The following is a 25641-nucleotide window of genomic DNA, read 5'->3' as shown; positions in this document are numbered from 1 at the left end:
AAATGCAAAAGGGCCAGCGGTCCTGAGGTTGCTTCCTTGCTGAGATCTGGATATAGAAGCAGATAGTAGCAGCTGAAAGTCTGCCTCCTGTGGTATAACAGGGATTAAAAGGGCACTATAGGAGGGGCTTGCCCCATGGCATAGTGGTTAAGTCCAGTGTGCTCCACTTTGGTGGCCCAGGTTTATGGGTTTGGATCCTGGGTGCAGACCTACACCACTTGTCAAGCTATGCTGTAGTGGCAACCCACATACAAAATAGAAGAAGATTGGCACAGACGTTAGCTCAGGGCTAATCTTTCTCAAGCAAAAAGAAGGGGCAGATTGGCAACAGATGTTAGCTCAGAGAGAATCTTCCTCACCAAAAAAAAAGAAAGAAAAAGAAAAAGAAAATAGAGCTCTATAGGAGATGAGGATCAGAGACAAGATCTTCTGTTTAGAGCAAGGACTTAGAGTGGGACCCCCCTGTCATGAAAGGAACCTAGGAAAAAAAATGTTGCTGCAGCACTTTCTGGGCTCCTGTGAGTTGCAGGCCTAGAGACGTGAGGAATATAGCTGTAGGAATCAGAAACAATGCCAAGCTATCCTGCTGACTTTTTGTCATTGGATCTGCCATATCCCCAATATCTACCAGGTACTGAACTGAAGATGTGGGTAGAGTCAACTGTAAAAACCACAGTATAGAGAGATGTGAGAATAGTGGGAGTTTGGGGGGTCAGGGATGAGGGGAGAGAATAACAGAAAACTTCCTCCTCAAAGTGATCTTACAAATTAAAATTTCAAATTGCATAAAGAAATTGAATACCAAAAATGATACTAAACAAAATCAACAATTATAACTTGAATTCACTCCAGATGAAACTTATTTTATAGAACAAAGATTTTAAAATAAGCATATTGAGGATGTTCAAAGAAACAAATGAAGACATTAAAACAGAATAAGAAATTATGAAACAGAATAGGCAGAAATAAAACAAGAACAGGTGGATAAGAACAAAATTAGAAATCTCAGAAATTAAAAATATATAGTCGTTGAAATATTGGAAATGACAGAAAAAATTCTAGACTAGACATGGTCAAAAAATGAATTTATGAATGCAAGCTACTTGCGGGGAACTCAGAATCAGTGCAGTAAGATAAAATAATAAAAATTATGAAAATCAGTTAAGAACCACGGAAGGCCACTTGAGAGAATCCAAAATTCGTCTAACAGAAATTTTTAAAGAAGAGAGTCAAAGGAGTGGAGGAAAAGCAATATAAGAAAGATAATTTGCCAATAATTTCTCAGAATTAAAGAAAGTCATAGATTCTCAGGTGGAAAGTACCATAGATTCTCAGTGCACCAAGAAGGGTAAAGAGAAATAAATTCACACCTAGACATGTCAAAGTGAAAAAGAAGAATGTTAATATTAAAAAACAGTCTTGAAACTTACCCAAGTTAAGTTACCGAAAACAATTAAATAATTGCAGATTCGCATCAGCAACTATGGATGTCAGAAAACAGTGAAAACAATTCTAAAAGTACACAGCAAAGTTTTCTTCAAACTAGAATTTATACCTACCCAAGCTATCATTCCAGAGAGAAGTCAAAATAAGGGCATATACAGATTAAGAGGGTTGCCCATGGGCTCTCACTAAAATAGCTATTCAAGGATTCACTTTAGTAAGGTAACATATGAAAATCCTGGAATACAATAAACAGGATAAGACAAAAATTCAAAAGCTGTGCAGGAAAATCAATTAGCCCCTAATCATCATCATCATCATCATCATCATCATCATCATCATCAAAATCATCATCACTGTTTTTCTTTTTGGCAAAAGTTTAATTTAAAAGTCTAAATAATAACTAGGTGTTCACAGGGCAGTGTTCAATAGGCAGTTATAGCATGCTAAGGCTCTTTTTGTGGCTGAAAGGATGACAGAAATTTTGAATAACTGTAGACTTTGTAAGAAAATGTATAGTCAAGTATATATCCAAAGGGTAACCAGTTAAAGGTGAGAAATAAAATCTACAGCATCTAAATCTGCAGATGGGTAAAAAAGCAGGTAATATACAAAATATAATCCTCAAAAAGGCAGGGCAAAAGAAAAAAAGGGGAAATGAATAGTAAACAGAAAGCACAAATATGGTGGTAGAAATATGTCCAAATATATTAGTACTTATAATAAATACAAATAGATTAAATTCACCTGTTGCAATACAGAGATTATTAGATTCTATTTTTAAAAAAAGATTATGCTTTCAAAAGATGACCTTAAATGGGAAAGGGAGAAGAATATCTCCCTACCAATTATAAAGACAGCATTAAAATTAAGATCTATTATAACTAAAACAGAGTAGAGTCACTGCAAAGTAAGATGGAAGACCAATGGAATAGCACAGAGAGCTCAGAAGCAGATTCTGTATAGGAAAATTGATAGATGACAGACATGTAATTGCTAATAAGGGGGAGAAAGGATGGACTAGTTGTTGTATGGTACTGAGATAATGGGTTATCCATATGTAGACAAAAAAATTAAACCCCTAACTCATATCATACACAACGATCAGTTCTAAATGAGATAAAGACCCATGTGTGACATAAAACTTGACAATTTTTAGAACACAGGAGAATATAATATCCAGATAGAGGAGGGTTTCTTAAATAAATCACAAAAGCAAAGCTCATAAAGCAAGAAGATTAATAAATTCAATTACATTAAAAGAAAAAACCTTCTATAAATCAAAAAACACAGCCATCATCTGGGAGAAGATATCTGCAATGCACATATAGTGACAGAGTATTGATATTCAGACTAATAAAGAACTACAAATCAATAAAAAGAAACAACCCAATAAAAATGGACAAAGGTTATGAAAAGTCAATTCACAAAAGCAGAAGCCAAAGTGGTCAATAAACATACAAAAAGATAACCGATTCCACCAGTAATCAGGGTAACACATATTACAAAAACAATGGGGCGCCATTTCATGCTTATCGTGATGACTGGTAAAAAGTCCTAAGTCTGACAATTCCAGTTGTTGAGGATTCAGGGAAATGTAAACTCTTATACTTTGCTGTAGGAAGAGTACATTTGTTCAACTACTTTAGAAAACAATTAGCCATTATGTGGTAAATTTGAAGATGCATATAATGAGCAATTCCTCTCCTAGCTATATGCCCCAGAGAAATTCTCATACTTATGACAGGGAGACACATTAAAAAATGCTCTTTTTAGCATTGTTTACAGTTGAAAAAAAACTGGCAATAACCTAAATTATGATCAATAGAACGTATAAAGAAATTGTGATGTAATCATATGCGGAATACCACACAGCAGTTAAAAGGAATGCACCAGAGCTACATGTAACTACATAGATGAATCTCTACAATATAATAATGAGTAGAAGAAAAGTCACAGAATGACATTTATAGTGTGACATCATTTATAGGACTTTGTCAAACAACACCAGTTATACCAGTTATATTTTTGGATACACATATATGGAAAAATGTTGAAATTATTACAGTGGTTACCTATAGGCTAAAGGGGAAAGATACAATCAGGTAGGAGTACAGAAAAGTCTCAACTAAATCTATATATTTTTAAATAGGGGACTCTGTGGCATAGATATGACATGATAAAGCCAAAGTGTTTGGTGCGGGGGGGGGGGGACAGTAAATGTTCATTATATTCTACTCTTTTCTGTATACTCAAAATTATCAATAATAAATAAATTAAGAATTTAAAGAAGATAACACAGATTGTTAAGGCTTCCAAATTCTCAGCCAGCATTTCTGAAGGCTCCTAGTCTATGCGGAATGGCAGCATCAGACTGTAGTTCTGTGTTGAGGATGGTCTCAACAGCCTCAGGAGCCCCAACAAGGTAGCACCTCCCACCGGTAGCCCTAGAGAGGTAGTAAGCCCACTGGTAGTGCTGCAGCTTGCAGTGAAAGACAGCTAATAACAATCGGGGAAAGTACCTGGACATGGAATACAGTTGTCCAGATAACAATGGTCTAATGGTGCTTCCTAACCTTTGCAAGTCATGGATAACATTTGTCTGACACACTGGAGAAGAGGCTACTACCCTGGGGGCTCCAGCTGCCCCAGGTCCTACCTGTCCCTCTGAGAGCTGAGTGTGTCAACATCTCACAGTGTCTATCTCACAAAATCACATAAGTGTAGCCTACTTGCAGTACCCAGTGTGCCACAACCAACTTTTGGGAAGCTTTGGCCCAGAAGGTACTCTTCTCTCATGTAAAAGCAGGGAAAATTATACACCTGCACTTAACATTTTTCAATTCCACAGTTGGGCAAAAGGAGTGCACTGAGGGTCACAACTACTCTATTTGACTTTGTGCAGTAGCAATTAGGAACAGAAAGAGCTGGCACAAAAGAACTGCAGTTAACAGAGTCTGAAAGTTTCCTTCTAAAGCAACTGAAGTCAGATCAAGAACTCTCTCCACTTCGTATGTTGGAATCCTATCAGGGTGTGACCACATGAGACTAGGATGTGAAAGCAGGCAATCTGGGTCAGCACACGTGGAGTAGAACAGGACACAATCACAAAGAAGAGCAACCCTTCACCAACACCTTCGTGGGGAGGGATTGGTAGGTCACACAACTGAGCCACTTTACTTACATTAGCCCATGATTTGGAATTTCTATATATATCAATCATATATGTTAAACATAGTTCATTCTATGGAATAGATTAAACATTTTCAAAGTAGTTCATCTTCGTCTTCTAAAGTCCCAAGCTCTATCAGGTGGAAATACAGTTAGGTCACCAGAACTGGGTGGATCCAACTTCCACTTGCAGTCACTGTCTTATATCTCAGTTACATGGACTGAAGACGAGTCTTTGCGCTAGGATAGTGCTTGCAGAGGACAATTTCTCAATCTCCTTGTATGTGAGCCAACCGGCCCCCAGATACAGCACGACAGGCTTGATGGAAGGCAGAGATGACATGGCACAGCCAAATTGGTCACTAAAATATTGAAATACCTCCTTTTTTATTGGTAGTTAGCCACTCCTAGAGCCCCTCAACCCTGCCATGTGACCCCTCTGCCACACCAAGCCCCTCCCCAGGACCCCATCTCCCCACAGTCCAGTAACCAACGTGTTAACGCCTAACAGCAGGGCGTCACCAGGGCTGTTAAATATTTTGAATATCACCAATGGATAAAGATGAATATCACCAATGGATGAAGCTCCACACCCACTCTTGAGTGCTCACTACCCTGCTGGCATCATCACCCCCTTGGATTCCAAGAGAGAGCAGCTTCTCTTGTTGGCCAGTTTTGCCTCAAGTTCCCAAACCAAAATAAAATGCCTTTCTGGTAAAACTAAACTTCTCAACTTCCTTCTAGGCTAGATGCCAAGCCTAGGAGACAGAAGGACCTTTTAATCCCAGGGCCACAGCTTTGTTGGGGGACTTGTCCTTCCCATAAAGGTGACAAGAGTCATCCTGACCCTCAGCATGGAAGACCAAATCTGGTCATTTCCCCAGACTGGCCCTTCCTCATGAACCATCATCACCCTTCATTCCATGCCACTCACCAGCCAGCTTCCCCATTCCCCATGATTTTAAAACTTATTTCTCAAGAGACCAGAACACTCCCTTGACATATGAGTCCACGGAGTGATTGGGGAGAACTCGGCCCCAGAATACACAGCAACATCAGAGCATCAGCCCCTCTATCTGCAGAGTCAAGAGGAGGCGGCACAGAGCTGGGAGGGAGAAAAGAAACTGCCTGCAGGGCAGAGGATGGGAGGGAAGGGTTGTTCATGATGGGTGGGAGTTGTGCTGTCCATTCAGGGAGTCAAAGGAGGCGGGCAGGAATTGTATTTGCATAGGAAACCAGGCATTGCTCTAGGACACAAGGGAAAAGCCAAAACAGAACAGCAGCACCTACTCACCAGGGCTGGTTATTGTCAGGAGGTCAAGCTGCCGCTGTTGCTGCAAAAGAAAACACATTGTGAGAGCACTGATTTGAGCCAGAGCCAACCTGGTGCTTAGCTGGTCAGGGTGGATGTGCAAAGGGAATGCTCAGTCACACAGAGCAGGGTACCATGTGGAAAAGGTGGTGCTCCCCCACAATTCTGCAGACAGGCCTAGCACCCTAGAGACAAAGGGACATGGAGGGCCTCCTTGTCTTGGATGGTTAGAGCTGAGAGGTCTTCCAGCCAAACCTATATTATACTTAGAGAAAATGAGGCCCTGAGAGGAATGTGGCTTACCTACAGCCACAAAGAAAGTCCCTTTCCAGACTCCCAGCCATGGGCTCATTCCTTTGTACCAGATGGCCTTAAATTTCTCTTTGCTCACACTGGCTGCACTGGGTAAGTCATATCCTGGCAACCTCTTTGCTTTGGGTCCTTAAGTCACTGTTACCCTCCTGAAACTTCTTTCTAACTAAGATACTCCTGGGCTGGTAAATTTATTGAATCTGCTCAACAATGCTATGTCAGTTTCAACTACTGATGATCAAAACATTCCTTCTCTTAACTGAATCCTCATCTCTTTGTATTACACAACATTCATGGAAAATAATATTTCTCGGGTATACTAGGCCATATAGATGAGGCTGCTTGTGTCTGGAGGCAACTTGCCTTGGCTACCCCAAGGGCTGAGGTGATCAATATCTCAGGAGGCTTGCCCCCGTCACAGCATATTTATGAGAAAGCTCTGTCCTGCATTGGACGTCGTGGGAACGTGGAGGTGGAGAAGTCGGTACTGGAGGCGACGGTGGGGGGTGGGGCGTTGGGGAGGCAGGTAGTGGTGAACAACTCTCTTAAAGACTTAAGAGTCAGGATTCCTTAAGCCCCAGTCCATCTCTTTCTATTTCCTACACTTGATTTTCTATAAACAGTACTGGAAAACTATAATTTTTTTCTTAAAGGGAGTTCAAACAAACTCCATTTTGAGAACCACTGCTCCAGGATACACATTGCAGGATCTTTTGATTACCTGGTATTTCATCCAGTGGATTCATTTCACTTGCATTTCCCTCTTTATCTTGCCTCTCTCCAAGAATGGCTCCCTGAAATTCTGCTAAAGCAGAAAGGGGAAGGCAGCAACATTTTTTGAGTACTAACTATAGGCCAGACGCAGTACCAGGTGCTTTGATGTGCCATTTCTTTTCCTACTCTCAGCAATCCTATAGGGTTGGTAATGTATAAGGGTGGGAGATGAGATTCAAAGAGGAGAAATTATCTGCCCAAGACCACACCTTCACTAAACGGCAGGGCCAGGATTAGAATTCAGTCAGTTCTAATCCCGGCTTGAAAGCCCAAAATACAATGCACATAAATCGCTTAGCATGATACATACTTAATAGGTGCTCAATAAAAAGAGCTATTTTTTGTATTGATGTTTTGTTACTGATAGACCATGTGACTCTTGGTTTATAAAAACTGCCTCTTCCCTTTTCATAGAATTATGGATACCTAGAGCTCAAAGGTCAATGAGGCTGACCTGCCACCAGGACAGGAACCCCTCTGCAACATCCCCAGCAGTTGGAATGAACTGCTTCCGTTTTATCCTTCCTCTTGAGGGTGAGCTCACTACTTCTTATCAGTGGATAGCTCTACTCTGAGCAAGGTTAAAAGCCACTTCCTGGTGACAGCGTCACTGTTTCCAGCTGCCTCAGACCACGACAAGTGGCAGATCTGCAGATCTGTGTCTTCTTCTCTCTTGGTAAATATTCCCAGTTCCTTTGCCTTTTCCTCGTAAGACCTGGTGCAGATCTCCTTGGCCTTGTGGTCTCTCTCCTCCTCCATTTAACTTTGAACTGTCCCCAGTCAAAACCTCTTAAAGATCTCTCTTACCCCTTGCTTCAGTGACTTCTCATGGGCCTAAAACCAAACTGTATCCTTTCAGAGCCTTCTCACTCACACATCCCTGTTTTCCTGCCAGCTCATAACTCATTCCAGTTGTCATTTTCAAGAAAACAATGCAATTCCAAGATGTCACTGACCTACATTGTGAACGCACATCCTCGCTGCTGAAATGAAACACACACCCACACACGCGGGCTAGAAGGAATGCTGGAGCCAGATTGCCTTCCTTCCCAAACACAGAACCAGGCCAGTCGTGCAACTGGCTCAAGCTGCCTTTGCCAAGGCCCACCTGTGTGGCTTGGCACTTCCCTCATGCAAGAGGAAAGAATACGATGCGTCCTTCTATTTTTCCATGGGCTTGACTTTGTGATAACTGTAGTTGGTAAAGGAGGTCTATTTATCTGAAAAGTGTCTATTTCCTCATTAAGAGCTAACTCTAAAGGGTAATTCTGTGTCCAGGGTCCAGTAGGGAAAGAAGGGAGGAGAACCTGACAGGAGTCAGACAGACCTGGGCTGTGTCCTGGCTCCTCTGTGTGACTTTGGATAACTTACTGTATGGCCCTGGCCTCAAACTTCACACCTCTAAAATGAGTGGGACTGAAGTACCTTCAGTGACCGTGAGTCAAATGCAGCCAGGTACTGTGCTTGTGGGCACCCTCTTCTGGTGAAAGAGTTCTCAGAGAAACCCTATAGCCGGGACACTGGGGACTCAAAGGACAGAGTCAGAATTTAAAAGGGACCAAATTTTAAGCTCTTCTCTCACATTGCAATTTTCAGTGCATGTGTGTCTTCCTCACTAGTTAAGGAGCCTTTTAAGAGCATCTTAAGGGTCTATTATTCAGTCCGTGGCATAGAGCAGCCCTCAGTAAACATTTGCTAAACTCACCCGAACCATTCCTGGAATCCACATTATCCTTTCAAACCCCTATGCCTTTGTCAAACCCCCATGCCTTTGCTCATGCTGTCCTCTCTCGTCACTTGTCCAGACCTCCATGAGGGCTTCTCTGCACGCCCACTCCCAAATCTAACCCCCTTCTCTCCCTTCCTTAGAGCAGGATGAGTAAAAACTACCTTTTGTATCATGCTCTTTTTTTTTTTTTTAAAGATTTGCACCTGAGCTAACAACTGTTGCCAATCTTATTTTTTTCCCTCCTCTTCTCCCCAAAGCCTCCCCAGCACATATAGTATATTCTAGTTGTAGGCCCTTCTGGCAGTGCTATATGGGACGCTGCCTCAACATGGCCTGATGAGCAGTGCCATGTCCGTGCCTAGGATCCGAACCGGCAAAACCCTGGGCTGCCGAAGCAGAGTGCACGAACTTAACCACTCGGCTACCGGGCTGGCCCTATCATGCTCTGTCTAATTGTCTGTTTCCTTTTCTGTTTCTCACAAAGTCCTTACTCAAGGACAAGACTATGCCATTTCATCCCTATATTTCCAGTGCCCAGCACAAAGGCCTGGAAGGAATGTTTGATGTCATCTAGTTCAAGTGATTTAACTACTCTGTTATTCCCTGTTAGGAAGGTATTCATCAAACAGCGTTGGAAGTAAGCCTGTCCCTTCCTCTCTAGGACTTTTCCTCTGCCGCATATTTGGGGTTTCTTGCCTTTATGATTTTGCTCCCACCATCTCTGCAGCCAGTAAAACTGTCTACCCACCTCATCTGGGAGACCTTTCTTCTTTTACTCCCACCCACAGGATTAGTGTCTCTCCTCGACTCCTACAGCTCCTATTGTCTGTGCCACTCCTGTGATGCTGAGTTAAATCTAACTTGGTGACAAGCCCATTTAACCTACAGTTCACTGACATATGTGTGCACCACCTAGTGGCCCCAGCAGATAAGTGTAGGCTATCGTTTTAACCTGTAGCTCTTAAGATATGATTGCAAAATCTGCACGTTCTACATGCAAATAAAAACAAAGCGCTCAAGAATCACTGTGCAACAATTTGTACCTAAAAAACTGGAATATCCCAATGATTCCCTCAAAGTCCTTCAAAAATAACAAGAATGAAATGAAACGGAAAGTTTTCATTACTAACTAGTCTAGCTAGTCTAATCGTTTGGGATTCCAACGGAAACTGTATGGCATTTGTAAAAATAGGGCACATGATTTGTGGAATTTGACCAATAATGTACAGTAAGTTTTATATAGAGGGGGGCATGTTGGACATAAAGAATTACCAAGTTATTATAATTAGTTACCAACTGAGAGAGAGGAGTGCCTTTTATATGGAGATGATATATGATCTAACTGCCTGGATGGCAGAATACACAGTGTCAGCAGGAGGAAATGAGGTGAGCAAGCCAGGCAGCAGGTTCGGTAGGCTGACAGGGCCTGCTGGCTGCGGGGTGAGTAGTTGAACCACTAGCTGACCACAAGCTACAGTCTAAGGAAGGCAGGACCTTCACATATGTGGTAGCGGTTGTGTGTGTGTGTGTGTGTTTTGCAGAGTTAGGGAGAATGTTCCTCTTCAGGTAAAGGAATTCCATACCCAGACAGAGGGAAATGTGTCCAAGTGTGCCTGTATGGTATTCCATGGACTCTCGGAGGAGTGTGGGTAGGCCAGCATTGGGTCAATTAGGAGTTGATGTGTGGACTCCTGGCTGTGTAAGAGCCCTGAATTCAGCCTTCCCTGATAAAAGTGGTACCCCATAGACATTTAGAGGAAACCTACGTCTATGCTTAACCACCACGGGGTGAATGCTGAGTCATGACTTCATAAAGACCATAGGGGATGGGAATTCCAAAGTCAACAGGAGCAATCTCTGAATTTGGTGTCAGCTAGGGATGGCCAGGGCATCTATGGCAGATACTTAAGGAATTGTCTACCAGCATCCTCGCTCCGAGAGTTATCCATATTTCCCTGAATCTTGTCTTTACGCCCCTGATCTTCCCCATCACAGCACCATCACATTGCATTTCCCTGGCTTGTTTACTCCTCCATCCTCTCCACTGGTTGTGTGAGCTCCTTGAGGGCAGGACTTGCGTCAGCATTGCTTTTCTCCTCCCAGGGCTAGCCCAGTGCCTGACAAATGGATGATGCTCAGTGAAGATCTGCCAATCTCCTCTTAACAAGATGACAACTAGACAGGGCCCTACTGAACTGGTCATCAGAAGACGTCTTTAGTTTTATCCTACTCTTTCCCAGTACACACACACACACACACACACACACACACGTACACGCACACACACACACTGCCCCCATAATTTTTCACAAAATCCTTTCTGTTTCTGCCTTGGGGACCTGGGAATTGGGCCACAGAGAATTTCGCCTTCTTCATCTGGATGGGTAATTATGAGGCTATGGTTAAAAATGGACTTTTCATTTTGGTCACAAACTGCATCCCAATTACTTCTCAGAATGAGAAAGGGACATGGTGTTCTGGGAGCTTAGGGGCTGATCTGATGTGTGGGGTTCTGCGTGGTAGAAGAGAATAGTCGCTGATTATGTGTTCTGTTTTGCTTTGTGCATTTCGTGCAAGATAGCTATTTGGGGAAAAGTCAGTCTTTCACGGCAAGACGAGATGATTTAAACAAGAGCACCAGTAATCCTTGTGCATTCTCCTGTCACTTCAGAAGCCAGCCATCATGGGGAGCACCTAGGGATCAACATCCTCTGGAAACAGGGGTCACATGGGCATAGGCACACATTTGGCTTCAGGGCTCAGGCCCCTCCTTTCCCAGGAACCCCTTTCCCTGCTCAGTCCCTCCCCTCCCCCAGGTATGCTCATTTTCTAGGCATCTAGGGAACTCAGGCTCCCTCCCTGCCCTGCCCCCTAAGCATAATCTGCTCCCAAGAAATATTTCCTGTGTTGCTGGCCTCTCTCCAAACTCACTACTTGTGATCTTCCTCAGGTCTAGCTACCCCACTGGCTGTAGGATTGATCGTTCTAAAATTAAACTTGCTCCTTTCTTAGGATAACTTAATGATCCCCATTGCATTTTGATAATGACTAGACTTCTTAGCTTGACATTCAAGAAAGGTGTGAAAAATCTCCATCAGTTTTATGTGCTACTTGGAAAAAGCAGTTTTTACTTTATAATACAACCTTATATTTGGAAAACAAATAAAAAATTACCTATTATTTTCAGAACCAAACTTCAGACAAGAAGGTGGGCCTAACTGTGTTGGTCAGGGACATATGTAGAGCACTGGCTCTCCCCTGGCAGGAGGAGTAGGGACAGGCAGTCACCTCTGAGAGGGGAGGGAGCAGGGATTATGAAAGTTTGGAAAACACTGCCTTAAGGCACTGAGCTCATGCTCACACCCCACAGAGTGGGATACTGGCCTCATATTTGCCTGACCATTCTGTGTGCACCACCTGACCTGCTCCCCGACCCTAGCTCCTGCCCTTGCTGTGTCTCTTTCCATTTCTCCTTGTGATAAACAACTGATAAACAACACGGCTTTCACAGACGGCACTGTGCCTTCACTCTCTGACTCTTATTTATTTGTTACTTCAACAAATATCAATGGAGCATCTACTCTCTACCAGGGATGTTGCTGAGCATAGAGGGAGAAAGACATGGCCCCTCTCCTCAAAGAGCTAGCTGCAGGTGAATAGTGAAGTGTGGAAGACAGACATGTTAAGCAAATAACCATACAATATGAATTAATTTCAACTATGGTATGTGCTCTGAAGAAAAATATGTGGAGAGGTACTGCCACCAGAGTTCAAGGTATCCCTCAAGCCTCACTTGGCCCACTGGCTGACACCTGGATGCTACCCCCAAGAATCCCCCAAGCCTGCCGCCTTCTAGGGGAATCTGAGCAGTGGCTGAGGCTCAACCTCCCTTTTGGGCATCTATTCTCATCAGGATAATAAAAAATGCATTAGCCTTTTATTCAGGGAGAGAGTGAACATCACTCAAGGCTGAAACAGAATCCCACGACTGGAGGTTAAATTCAGCAGGAAGCAGAGTCGGGTAGCAGACAATAGCTGGGACTGCACATGTGATATTGTTTCAATATATTTCACCAAGTAGTTTCTGCTCCTGTAGCTTCCTGTTATTGGAAAAGCCAGGCACGCAAGTGGCTTTCATCCCCAGGGCAGCTTAAAGGAGCTTTTTAGCCCAGCCTCTGGCAGCCTGCACAAAAGCAGGGCAAGTGGAAATGGAGAGGAGCACATGAAATGGCAGAGACATTTTGGAAGCAGGACAAATAGCAGCACTGCTGTAGCAGCCGCTGTTTGCTGAGCACTGACTATGTGGCAATCCTCACGACCTCTGGAGGCAGGCACCTTACCCCGTTTCACAAACGAAGAACCTGAGGGTTAAGGGTTATGTTACTTGCCCAAGGTCACTGCTGCTAAGCAGAAAAACCTAGATTCAAACCTTTACTGTTTGCCTCTGAAGCCTATGCTCAGTTAGATGTGAGAGCAGTTAGTTGTGAGAAATGAGGAAAAATCTTGGCTGATTCCCATGTTTCTAGGCAGAGGAGCAGTATGAGGCATGGTGGGTGATGCTGTACCACCGGAACAGCCTCTGCACACAGGGAGTGGTAGAAGCTACAACTTCAGTGTGATCTTTCATACTTTTCCTTCTTAGTGTTCACAGTTTGAAATTCTATATTTACCTGTGTTTATATTTGATTAATGTCATTCCCATTATAGTCTAAGCTCCGTGACAGGAAGGACAGGGTTTAGCTCTCCTGGCAGAGTGGGTTCTGTCTAAATATGTGTTAAAAGATTGAGGATGGAAGGCTGGATCAGGTTTTTAAAGAGGGCGGGATAAATAGCTGAAGCTCTCACTCTTGCTGGAGACAAATGACACACGTCCCATCCTACAACCCCAAGCAGTCAGACAGGGGATGTGCTGGAGGACTTCACTTTCCCTAGCTCTGGAGAAAAGACCCATGCATCAAGAAACAGCTGGAGGAAGGCTGTTCAAGTCATGAGTCAGAAGACTCCATGCCATGACAGATTGTTTCTTTCCCACTGTCCGTTCCAGTGATATGAAGCCATGAGGATACCTGCAAGATCAGACATGGCATCTAACGTGATGATGCAGCTCAAGGCTGGAGAAGACGCACACATGGCTGACAGACGCCCCCCCAGTGCACCCTGGTCGCCATAGCATCTAAGCATTGATTTAATGGTGTCCCACGTTATAGTTAGGTGTTTACGTATTAGTCTTTTTTTTCTCCCCACCTCTACCTCTCCCTTCTCCATCTCCTACACCCCTGCCTTCTCCTCCAAGGTCAGAGCTGAATATTTTTCATATCTGTGTATGTATTCTCCCTGTACCTGATCCCTAAGAGGGCCTCAGGAAGTTTGTTGTAGATGTGGTGTTTTGGCTTATTACCAAAGTTATGATTATAAAATCCCTTTTTTTGTAAATGTTTTGGGTAAGTCTTAACTTCTGTAGAACTATACTTTAGAGTTTATAAGATATGCCCTTTAGGCCTTCAATTTATGCTTTAAAGCTGTGATTAGTCTTCATCCTTAGGGTCACTGAGATCCAGCATGAGTGAGGCCATCCCATGACAGCCTCCTGGGATGTCAAGCAAGGGGCTCTGGAGATCAACTAGTCCAACTACTTTGTTTCAGAGAAAAGTAAACTGAGTCCACAGCGGGAAGGGAGCTGCTAAAAGTCACCTGCTGCACTGTTCTGTGCTCTTTGCTTGTATGCCTCCTTCAGTAGAGTGAAAAGAAGGGATTTATGTCTATATCCCATCCATGCCTAAGAAAGAGTAGATAACTAGAAAAATCTGTTAGGGAAAGCAAGCGAGTGGAGTGGGTGAGCGGAGCCTGGGGAGGAATTTAGTTAGAAATTTGTTCTGAGTTCCAATATGATGTTATTTATTTGACTCAACTGGTTTTAGTTGAGGCATTATCAAGAGGATTTCTTTCAAGAGGTGGTAATTGAAAGGGCCCTAAAGACAGGAACTATTTTACTTTTCACTGAGAAAGTGGAGCCAAATTTAAGAAAGATTAGAAGGACAGAAACCTGGATGGCCATGAGGCCCTGACTACCCTCTGTCTCTGGCAGCGAATGAGCCTGTTTATGCTTGACATTTGGTTCTTAGAATTATCAGGGCATCTCCCTGAAGCACTATATTTTGGTCACTTTATGTATTTGGTTATTTAATATGTAACACTAATTCCAAAAAAGAACTTGAAGATGCTTACAATGAGATAATGCAATAAAATTAAAAACATGTAACTAAAGACTTGGAGAAAAAGAAAACTAAGGATAGGAGAAATACTAGGTGCAAGGTACAACTCACAATTCACATCCTGAGATACCTGTTTACTTGCTAGAGGTGGGGTGCAAATTTGGCTCTCAGCTTTTTAGCAACCTAGGCACAGTGGAAAACTCAGTTACAAGATACCCAGTGTCCTAAGGGATAAACAGAAACAAACAAATAAAAACCCCAAATAAAACAGTTGCATTACAGAATCTCCACCTTTCCTGACCTGGGGTCTGAGGGAAATCTCTTCTTGGGGTCCTTAGAAAGGGTATTTTGAGGTCTAATGGGTGACAGGATATGGCCAGGTCACGCAGTGACATACCAGCAGAGCAGTATTTGGAACCATCAGACCTGACTCCCACGCTGCCTTTGAATGAGGCTTATGGACCAGAGATAGGTGAAATGCAGTTGTTGCAAGAGCACTTGCCAGAATAAGAAGCCACAGGTCTGTCCCATGGATGAGACTAAAGGATAGACAATGCGCTCAAATCTTAGCTTGTACACTCATGAGTGGTATAGCCCTTGCACAAATTACTTAACCTTTCATTTCAGCATCTCTAAAATGGGGATAAAAAGAATTTTTAAATAGAAATATAATTCCACTTCGAATTTTTATATTACAAGAAACACTATATTATGGGATATAACATAAAAGCCACATTTTTTTTAAAGATAATACACAAAACTCAATAAAAACATTAAGATTCAGTTTCTTTTTTTTTTTTTTTTTGAGGAAATTAGCCCTGAGCTAACATCTGCCACCAATCCTCCTCTATTTGCTGAGGAAGACTGGCCCTGAGCTAACATCAGTGCCCATGTTCCCCCACTTTCTATGTGGGACGCCTGCCACAGCATGGCTTGACAGTGGTGCGTAGGTCCATGCCCGGGATCTGAACCGGCAAACCCCTGGTCACCAAAGCAGAGCGTGGGAACTCAACCACTGTGCCACAGGGCAGGCCCCAAGCTTCAGATTTTTTGAGAGTATCAGCCTTACTGTCCTCTATGCAGGTGGGAGTTTGGAGGCTGTGACTTCTGAAAGGATCCTATCATACTCAAGTAATTGTTCAATAAAGTCTTTTTTCTTTCCATTCTCCTTCACATTCAGCAAGTGTGCAAAGGAATTCACAGTAGCTCTGCACAGAACCGTGGTCAGGACTGAATGAAACAATGGATCAGAAACACTTGGAACCCAGAAGCTGTGTGTTCTGGCTCCAGCTTTGCTACTTACTTGCTGTCCAAGCCAATGATTTACCTTCTCTGAGCCTGTCTCTACCACATACTGCATAAGTGACCATGGGCAAGTCAGGTAAATACTTTGAAATGGGTTTAGCAACCCACCTCCTGGTAAAGCATTTAGCCTAGTGCTTGACGCATAACCACTGGGTGAACAGCACATAGTCTGGTAAGACTTTTATTTCTATTTATTTATTTACTTATTTATTTATTTTTTGAGGAAGATTAGCCCTGAGCTAACATCTGCTGCCCATCTTCCTCTTTTTTGCTGAGGAAGACTGGCCCTGAGCTAACACCCATGCCCATCTTCCTCTACTTTATATGTGGGATGCCTACCACAGCATGGCTTGACAAGTGGTGCATAGGTCCGCACCTGGGATTCAAACTGGCGAACCCTGGGCCGCCCAAGGGGAGCATGCGAACTTAACCACTGTGCCACCAGGCTGGCCCCAAGACTTTTATTTTTAATTCCAGGACTCCATGCTTGGAAACTCCTCCCCTCTTTCTCTTTAACTGACTCATCTCTTAGATCATCACCTCCTGGAAGCCTCTGCTCTCTCAGTCTGGGTTAGGGGCCTCCTTGAGGCCCCTGGCCACAGACATCATCACCGCGGGTTGCAATTATCTGCCTGAGTCATCTGGTGGGCAAGGACGCCTTGTGATTCAGATCAGCATCTCCAGCTTCTACCATTGTACTTGGCACAGAGCAGGCCCTCAGTCATGTTTGCTGAATTGCACGAAACTGTGGAGTTCCTGTGAAAAATATCATGACATTCAGAATAAAACTCTGGCACTGAGAGTGAGGCAACATTAATCTGTGTTCCTGCCCAGCCAGAGTAGTGCCACTGCACGATGTCAGAGTTATATATACTGCGGGAAGTAAAAGTGCCAGGCCGTAAAAGTCTATTTTCTGCATTTGACTGGCTTTCATGGAAGCTCCATTCCATGCTGATTGACCACGACTTTCCACAAGAAATTGCCAGCTTGATTGTGAGGAAAGAATCCAGATCTAATTGTTCTTTGTAAGCCTGGGACAGAAGGTATTGTTGCTTGAAAAATGGAACTGTCTAAATTAATTTTCCTGAAACAAACATCTTAGCCAAATAAAAGCAATGCATAATAACAACCCATAATTAAAAGCAAAATGATACCTTTTGTTACGTGGGGAAAGCAAATATGTTTACCACAAAAAAAGCCCAGAATGTGATTTTCTTGGAACTCCAGGGGCACAGCTTGAAGTCTGATGAAGGGGGTATGTGTTGGGGAGAAGAGTAGGGTGAAGACGTCTCTTTCTAGCTTTCTTTTCTTTTCCTCTCTTTTCTTTCTGTTGCTTTTGGAAAACAAGCCTTGTTCATCTCTGATTTCTGAACAACACAGCCAGAATATTCTTAAATCTCATTACACTTTTAATAGACAGGAATTCAGAAAGTAAGGGGAATTAACATTTATTGAACTGCCCTTATTTTCTCTTGCCTAATTTTCCTAACCTAGTTTTAATTTATTTCGACATTTTTGATATATACGTGTATGTGTGTGTATCTTTGTAAACTGATAATTCCTTTCTAGAAAAGAGTTAATTAAGAAGTAAAAACTTTTATGGGCCTGGCCCTGTGGCTGAGTGGTTAAAGTTCAGTGTGCTCTGCTTCAGTGGCCCAGGTTTGTGGGTTTGAATCCCAAGCACAGAGCTACTCCACTCACTAGCCATTCTGTGGAAGTGTCCCACACAAAAAAAATAGAGGAGGATTGGCAGTGGATGTTAGCTCAGGGCAAATCTTCCTCAGGAAAAAAAAAGAAAGTAAAAACCTTTAATTGAACATCTACTGTGTAACAAGTGCTTTCTTTATGTTTACTTAGTTTAGCCTCACAACACTCTCATAATGCAGATATTTAAGCCCCATTTAAGAGATGAGGAAACTTATGCTCAAAGAGGTTAAGTAAATTGCCTGAAGTCACATAACTAGTAAGTGATGGAGCTAAGATTGAAATGGAGTTTCTTACTATGAAGCCCATGTTATTAAAAATATCCTTTCCAAAATATATATCATTAAATAATAATATTAATGATATCAAAATAAAGAGGAAAATGCACACAAAAATCTCAACACCTCAACAGCCATTTCCATTTTTTCCATGCTGTTTTCTAGCCCTTGTGTAAGTATTTGTGCCTATAATGCATGGGTACTAATTATATATAAAAAACAAAAATCTAGTCATGGCATAAATATGATTTTGCTACTTTCTGTATTCTGTTATTTTTGGGTTACATTATATCATAAGAAGTTTTCCAGTAGTCTTACACAGTCATTGTAAACATTATTTTAATAACTTCATAGTGTTCCATTTAGTGAAAGCGCATAGTTTACTTAAATATAGGACATTTAGGCTGTTGTTATTTTGTTATTATAAACGACATTACAATAAATGTATCCTCCTGAATACAGTTTTTCCCTTCATTCGGATTAGACGGTTTCTCTGGGATGAATACTCAAGAGTGGAGCTACTGGTTCAGAAAGTATGTACCTTTTTCTTACTCCTGATACATACTGCCAAATTTCTTTCCAGTAGGATCATTCCAATTTACAGTCCTATGAATAGTGTGTGAGATAAAGATTTGACTGTAGTCTTGCCAGCATGGGGGATTATAACTTTTAAAATATTTTTTGTTAATGTAATAGTTATCATATGGTATCTGACTGTTATTTTAATTGTCTTTGTTTTTTAAGATAATTCGGTGGGTTTGAATTCTTTTTCATTATCTCGTTCATTGATTGCATTTCCCACAGTGAGAGCTGGTTTTTCACACTTATCTGTCCAGCATTAAGGTTTTAGCTCTGTTTGCATTTTAAACTCTCAGAGGATAACCACCTCTCTTGTTCTTGGTTCACTATCTTTAGTGGCACTGAAAATAACCACTTGGACCCAATTTAACTCCAAATGAAATGCTTTCCCTAAGTAACAAGGCCCTTTTAAAAATTTCTTGTCAAAGATGGATCCCAGTGAAATTTGGAAATACACATCTACATAGTGTTAGGATAGGCTCATGCGGATTTAAGGATGCTCTGAGCTCCTCCCCACTCCTTTAATCTCCTTCTAAGGATTGGTGATGTCACTTCTCATGGAGCATGAGGAGCTCTGCAGGAGATGAAGGGCACTGACTGGCCCCTTGTACAGGAGGTGGGCCTTTTTCCCATGATACCCCTAGATTTCTCACTTCCAAGATTCTGTAAAGACGAGAATAGTCGAAGGGTCTCCTCCTTGGGAAGAGGTATTCTCCTCACTTTCAGAGAAAGCCAACCAGGATCTCCCATGAGGCCTTGAGGAAAGGAAGCCATGTTGGCTGGCCTCATCTGGCCAAAAGGAAACTCCACTCTTGGATATTCATCCGAGAGAAATCATCTAATCCAAATGAAGGGAAAAACTGTATTCAGGAAGATGTTTATTGTAATGTCGTTTATAATAACAAAATAACAACAGCCTAAATGTCCTATACTTAAGTAAACTATGTGCTTTCACTAAATGGAATACTATGAAGTTACTATACTCAAGTATTTTTTGTGTGTTTTGTTTTTGTTTTGCTTTATTTGGGGTATTGTGGGGGCATTTTTGTCCTTCGTGGTTATGTTTCCTTCCAAGAGCATGGATGTAGGTGTTCAGGACCCTGGGCAGTAGCCGTCTACTCCTTATCTGTAAGTATCACTGGGCTCCTCATGTTGATGCTTCCTGAGGACAGCAGTTACTCAATCAGTCATAGATGTACATTGCTTAGCACCTATTGTATACACAGCTCTGTGCTAAGCCCTGGGGCAGGATGGGAAGTGGGCATAGATAAGCACTTACCTGGGCCATGTATTTTGTTTATGTTGACTAACTTAAGCCCCACAATATTGTGAGGTATGTTTCATAATTCTATTTTACAGATAAGAAACTGAGGTTCAGAAACGTAAAGGAATTTATCCATGATTGCACAGCTATGAGTTGGTCTCTCTGCCTTTAGTTTCACTTTCCTTGACCCATTCTCCACCCTGCAATCATACTGAAATTTCAAAAATGCAAGTCTGCCATGCTGCTTCTCTCCTCAAAGTTTTCCACTGACAAATTAATAAAGTCTGACTACCCAACATGACCATGCTGCCCTGCCTACCTCTGTAGCCTCCACACTTGCCACCACTCCCCTCAGCCTAGGCTTCAGCCAGGCTGATCACCTTTAGTGCCCAGTATGCCATGCTTTCCTCTTGCCTCCATGTCTTCTTATATGCTGTTCCCTTTGCTTGCCACACCCTTCCTGTCACAAACTTTCCTTGGTTAGCTACCTCCCACTCCCTTTTCAAATCTCAGTTTACAGCTTACTTCCATCACTCAGCCTTATCTGACCCCCCCGCTTGGTTTAGATGCCATTCTTCTGGGCTTGTACTCTCCCATCAGAGCACTGTAGCTACCATCCTATAACTGTCCATTTATTTTCTCACTTGACTGTGAGCACCTTGAAGGCAAAAACTGTATCTCATTCACCATTGTAGCTCCAGCATTTATTTAATCATAGTGCATGGCACAGAGTAGCTGCCTGCTATAGACTGAATGTTTGTGTCCCCCAAAGTTCGTATTGGTTGAAAACTAATCCCCAGTGTGATGGTATTTGGATGTGGGGCCTTTGGGAGGTGATGAGGTCATGAGGGCGGAAACCCCAGAGAGATCTCTCATCCCTTCCACCACATGAAGTTACAGCAGGAAGACCACCAACCGACCGTCTGTGAACCAGGACGTGTGCTCTCGCCAGACACTGAATCTGCCGGTACCATTATTTGTACCCTCATGCTCCAGACCCCCTACTCTACCAGCAGTCTATAGAGGACCAAGCATGGGCTTTGCAATTGCACCCTGGCTTGACTCCTGGCTCTGCCTTTTTCTAGCTCTAGCTTTCCAGCAGCTACCATTAAGCAAATGCCTATCATGTGCCAGGTACTGTACTTTGTGCTTTATTTCTCTTTACTCAAATCTCCAAGTCTTATTAACAAACCTGAAATGTAGGCGTCACTCTTCTTATATAGATAAGGAAGCTGAAGCTCAAAGAGTTCTGTTGCTTTCTCTAGGCAGCATAGCTAAGAAGTTCCAGCCCAGGGATTGAAACTCAAATCTCACTGGCTCCAGAGTCCCCCTTCTTTTTATGATATCACGCTTCCCTGCTTCCAATAGCCTTCTAGCTATGAGCACACAGCAGATGAATAAGAAAATATACAGAATTATTTGCATTCTTCTTATGAAGTGTTGCAATTTCTCTGAATCAAACCTTTTCTTCCCTGAGCCAGCTCCTATGTGTAGGCAGATGGCAGATGGTGACAATTGTCCACTGCTTCTCTGAATATCATATTTGTATCCTATTCAAAAACACATTTACAAAGATGTGTCTGTGGATGTAGATGGACCCGAGAATAAAGGACACGCTTTTCTTCATATGTTTATTATGTCCCTAAATGTGTCAATATTTTTTCTCTGCAAGGAGAGCACTACATTGGATCCCCTCTTGTTTCTGCTTCAATGGCCCTGTAATTATGAGGCAAGCAAGAACTCGGCAGCTGGCCCCTGTGGAGAGAGAGCACTGGCTCTAGTACTTACACCAGTTGAAAGAAGAAAGAGCTCCTTGTACTCAGATAAAGGGGTCAGTGGGTTTTTTAACCAGGTACGTGGGTGTGTGTGTTGGTGTATATTTAGAGAGAGTGACAGCAAGGGCAGGAGGGAGAACTTGAGAGAGAGAGAGAGATAAAGAGAAAGGCAAAAAAGCAACAGGGGAAAGGAAAGTGAGAATAAAGATGCGGCTCTCTGAAACTCACCTGAGTGAGTGCTGCCGGGCCCCAGAGACCGCCTAGGCCAAGGTCAGCAAACTGCAGCCTGCAGGCCAAAGCTGGCTTGCTGCCTGCTTATGTACAGTCCATAGCTAAATATGGGTTATGTATTTTTAAATGACTGAAAACATATAAAAAGAAAAATAATAGTTTGTGATGTGAAAATTCTATGAAATCCAAATTTCAGTGTCCATAAGTAAAGTTTTATTAGCCGCCCTCACTTGTCTACATGTGGTCTATGCCTGCTTTTGAGCTACGAAGGCAAAGTGGAATAGTTGGGATGGAGATTCTTTGGCCTACAAAGCCTAAAATATTTACTCTATTGTCTTTTACAGAAAATGTTTGCCGATTTCCTGATCTAGTTCAAACTCCAGACCCAACAGCCACCTTGAAGGCAGAGGTTATATGCATGTGACTCAAATCTGTAACCCCTAGTGCCCAGCACAGGGCTTAGCACAAAGACTAGCTACATAATTTGTGGGGCCCAGTGCAAAGTGAAAATGCAGAGCCTCTTATTCAAAAACCAGGCTTAAAGTGCCATTAAAGTTCCTAAAATATAAAATCTTTTCCTTTCTTCTACTGTTTCTCTCTCTTGCCCTGCTATAGCATTTTTCATTTGCTATTTAATCTCCTTGGGCATGGAGGTAGTCGTGGGGTGAGAGACCATCACAGGTGTCCTAGGGCTCTCCCTGAGACTGCATGCATAAATGTGCACAGCCCACTGACCGCTAGGAAAACTCTTTTCCCCTGAGAGCCAGCTGGGGTCAGGGAGGTCAAGACAAACATTTCTCATTCCCATGGGCCAGCTGCCCCAATCCACTGCAGATGGCAACCCCCAAGGGTATCACACCTCTCACACTGGGACAGGCTATGTACCTGGGTGGGGTGAGAAGGAGGCTTGCCCCTGCTGAGTTGTCTACTGAATATACTCCGGCACTGCCATCCTGGGGACGAGGAGGCTGGGTGGAGCCCAGGGCTCCAGAAGGTGAGGGAGAAGGTGGCCAAGAAGCCAGGCTGAGGAGGTACAGAGGTGGTGAGGGGCAGGACTGTATATGAGTCCAAGTTCCAAGCCCCTCGTGCAAGCTTTATTGTCCCATTAGATTTTGCTTACAAAATACAAATTCAAAGAGGGGGCTGGCCCCGTGGCCAAGTGGTTAAGTCTGTGCGCTCCGCTGCAGGCGGCCCAGTGTTTCGTTGGTTCGAATCCTGGGCACGGACATGGCACTGCTCATCAAACCACGCTGAGGCAGCGTCCCACATGCTACAACTAGAAGGACCCACAACGAAGAATATACAACTATGTACTGGGGGGCTTTGGGGAGAAAAAGGAAAAAATAAAAAAATCTTTAAAAAAAAAATTTCAGTTTAAAAAAAAAAATACAAATTCAAAGAGAAAGTTACTAAGAGTTTTAAGGTGGCAACCACAGAGCATGAAATCCCAAGTGCAGGGTCCTTCTGCAGGTGGGGCCCTGTGCCACTGCACTGGTCAGACACCCAGGAAGCCAGCCCCTGCTCAGCACACACTAGGCACTGAGGGACTGTTGCTTTATAAATGTTCTTAGATGGGACAATGTGCCATGATGGAAAAGTACCTGGATGCCCAGCTCTACTACCTTCTAACTCAGAACCATTGGTTCCTCACTGTAAAACGTGGATCTCTTTAATGGTTCAAGTGTGGTATAGGGAATGACAATGCTCTAAAGGCTGTTGTGAGCTTTGCATTTTCCTGGGAGTATCCTTAGGCAGTTTAGTCAGCCACAGATTCTTACTGGCACTACCACATGTATACGTAGGGAGTGGTGAATATCCAGGTATGACCAGAACATAGAGGACAAAGAGGGACGTGTGGAAGATGGTCTTGAAAGGCTTCACCGGGCATACTATTGAGTCTCCTCTGCCCTACTGAGGAGTTTGCACTTCACTCTTGAGGCCACTGACGAGTTCAGTGATGGAGAGGGATAACTTGATAACGTGTGCCCTTGGCCATGAACAAAGCTGTTTATAGAGAGCTGGAATGGCCCAGTGCTGCCTATCCCTGATGGAAAGGTAAGCACAGGACAGAGGAGAGGGAACTAATGTCTGCAGAGAGTCTAGCATGGACTACAGTCTAGCTGTATATCCATGTTACAACCACTCCCTTTTATAGATGAGAACTGAGGCTCAAAGAGGTGAGGGGTCTTTCTGAAGATCACATAACTAGCAAGGAGGCAGAGTGAGTATCCTGCCCTTGGTCAACCTAACACCCTGGCCCAAACCCTTACTGATGCCCCACTCTGCCCAAGAATTCCAAGCAAGCAGCCCAGAGCCACTCACTTCCCATGGGATGAGCCACAGCCCTTGTCTAAAAGGCTCCTCCTGAACTTCCAGGTAGAAATGACCATTTGTTCCATTTTGCTCCAACTGGCCCTGACTATTTTTGTTGAAATTCCTGGTATATGAGACTGTGGGCTCCTCAAGGGCCTATCTCTTCTCTGTGTTGCCAGTGTCTGGTACAGGGTCTGACACAGAGCAGGTGATCAGTGTCAGTCCGAAGAATGAGTGAGCAAATTAAAGACCAGACTAATTCATTAATTAAAGACCTCCACAATTCATCTTGGAGTCCACGATCCTCCTAACTGGAAGCCAAAGTCAAAAGCAACCCTTGCAGTTTTCAGGAGGAGGCATGCTGAGGCTGAGGGCTGTGTGGGTGATGCACAGTTCTAGCATCAGAACCAAATTTACAGCAAATAGGGCCCATAAACAGCACAAGCTACTCAGTTAGGCTAATTTATGTTCACACCAGGGCTGTCCTGGCCCCAAAGCCCAGAGCTCTTTACAATTCCAAAATGATTAAAAGCATCACACAAACCCATATTTTCCATTTTTATTAAAAGCACTAAAGCGGGCAGTGCTTTCTGCATGTCAATGGGGAGCCACTTCCCCATCCAGGGAGAAAAGTCTCTCCTCAGATAGCCAAGGCAGACTCCTCCACGTCCCAATCTCAGCATCCTTCTGCCTCTAAACCCCATGGCCCTTCTCTCCATCAAGGGAGGCTACCCTGCTTCCCCCACACCAGGACCTGCCCCCACCTAAGCCCTCCTTTGCTTAGACTCTTTTCAGTCAGAGGCACATCCCTGCTTAAGATCTTCACAGACGTCTGTCCACTGTCCCAACTCCCCAGCCTGGCATCTAAGGCCCTTCACAGAATGGTGTAAACTGCCTTTCCAGCTACGAGTCCTGTCTTTCTGACAGAAGCTGTCCTGTTCTCCAAATAACCAGGATTTTTTTTTTCATGCTTCTAAGCCTTTGCTCCTGGTGTTCCCTGGGTGTAAGGTGACTTTCCTTCCTTTCTCCACCTGGAAAATATCTATTCTTATCATGTAAGATCTAACTCAGTTTTCATCTTTCCTTGGAAGTATTGCTGGATGTTCTCAGGCTGAGTTGGTTATTCCACTTCTCCACATGTAAGTCTGTTCAAGTGCACGTCGTGCCGGATTGTGTATGTTTGTGTGTCTGTGTCTCCCATTATGAGCTTCAAGTGCAAAGCCTGGCACAGAGCAGGTG

General features: G+C 43.3%; 1 protein-coding gene across 5 annotated transcripts in view; it reads right to left on the bottom strand.

Moving 5' to 3' along the window:
- AGBL4 (AGBL carboxypeptidase 4) overlaps positions 1 to 25641 on the bottom strand; it is a 1226144-nt gene that overhangs the window by 328284 nt on the left and 872219 nt on the right. For all 5 annotated transcript variants that reach the window (XM_070609700.1, XM_070609702.1, XM_070609701.1 and 2 more), the window contains one exon: positions 5909 to 5948. In XM_070609700.1, coding sequence (XP_070465801.1) covers positions 5909 to 5948 — 40 coding nt within the window. The remainder of the gene's footprint in view (positions 1 to 5908; positions 5949 to 25641) is intronic.

Source organism: Equus przewalskii, chromosome 2, assembly GCF_037783145.1.
Source record: "Equus przewalskii isolate Varuska chromosome 2, EquPr2, whole genome shotgun sequence".
Classification (NCBI taxonomy): domain Eukaryota; kingdom Metazoa; phylum Chordata; class Mammalia; order Perissodactyla; family Equidae; genus Equus; species Equus przewalskii.
The sequence above is the reverse complement of the archived record's forward strand: the minus strand, read 5'-3'. Positions and strand labels throughout refer to the sequence as shown.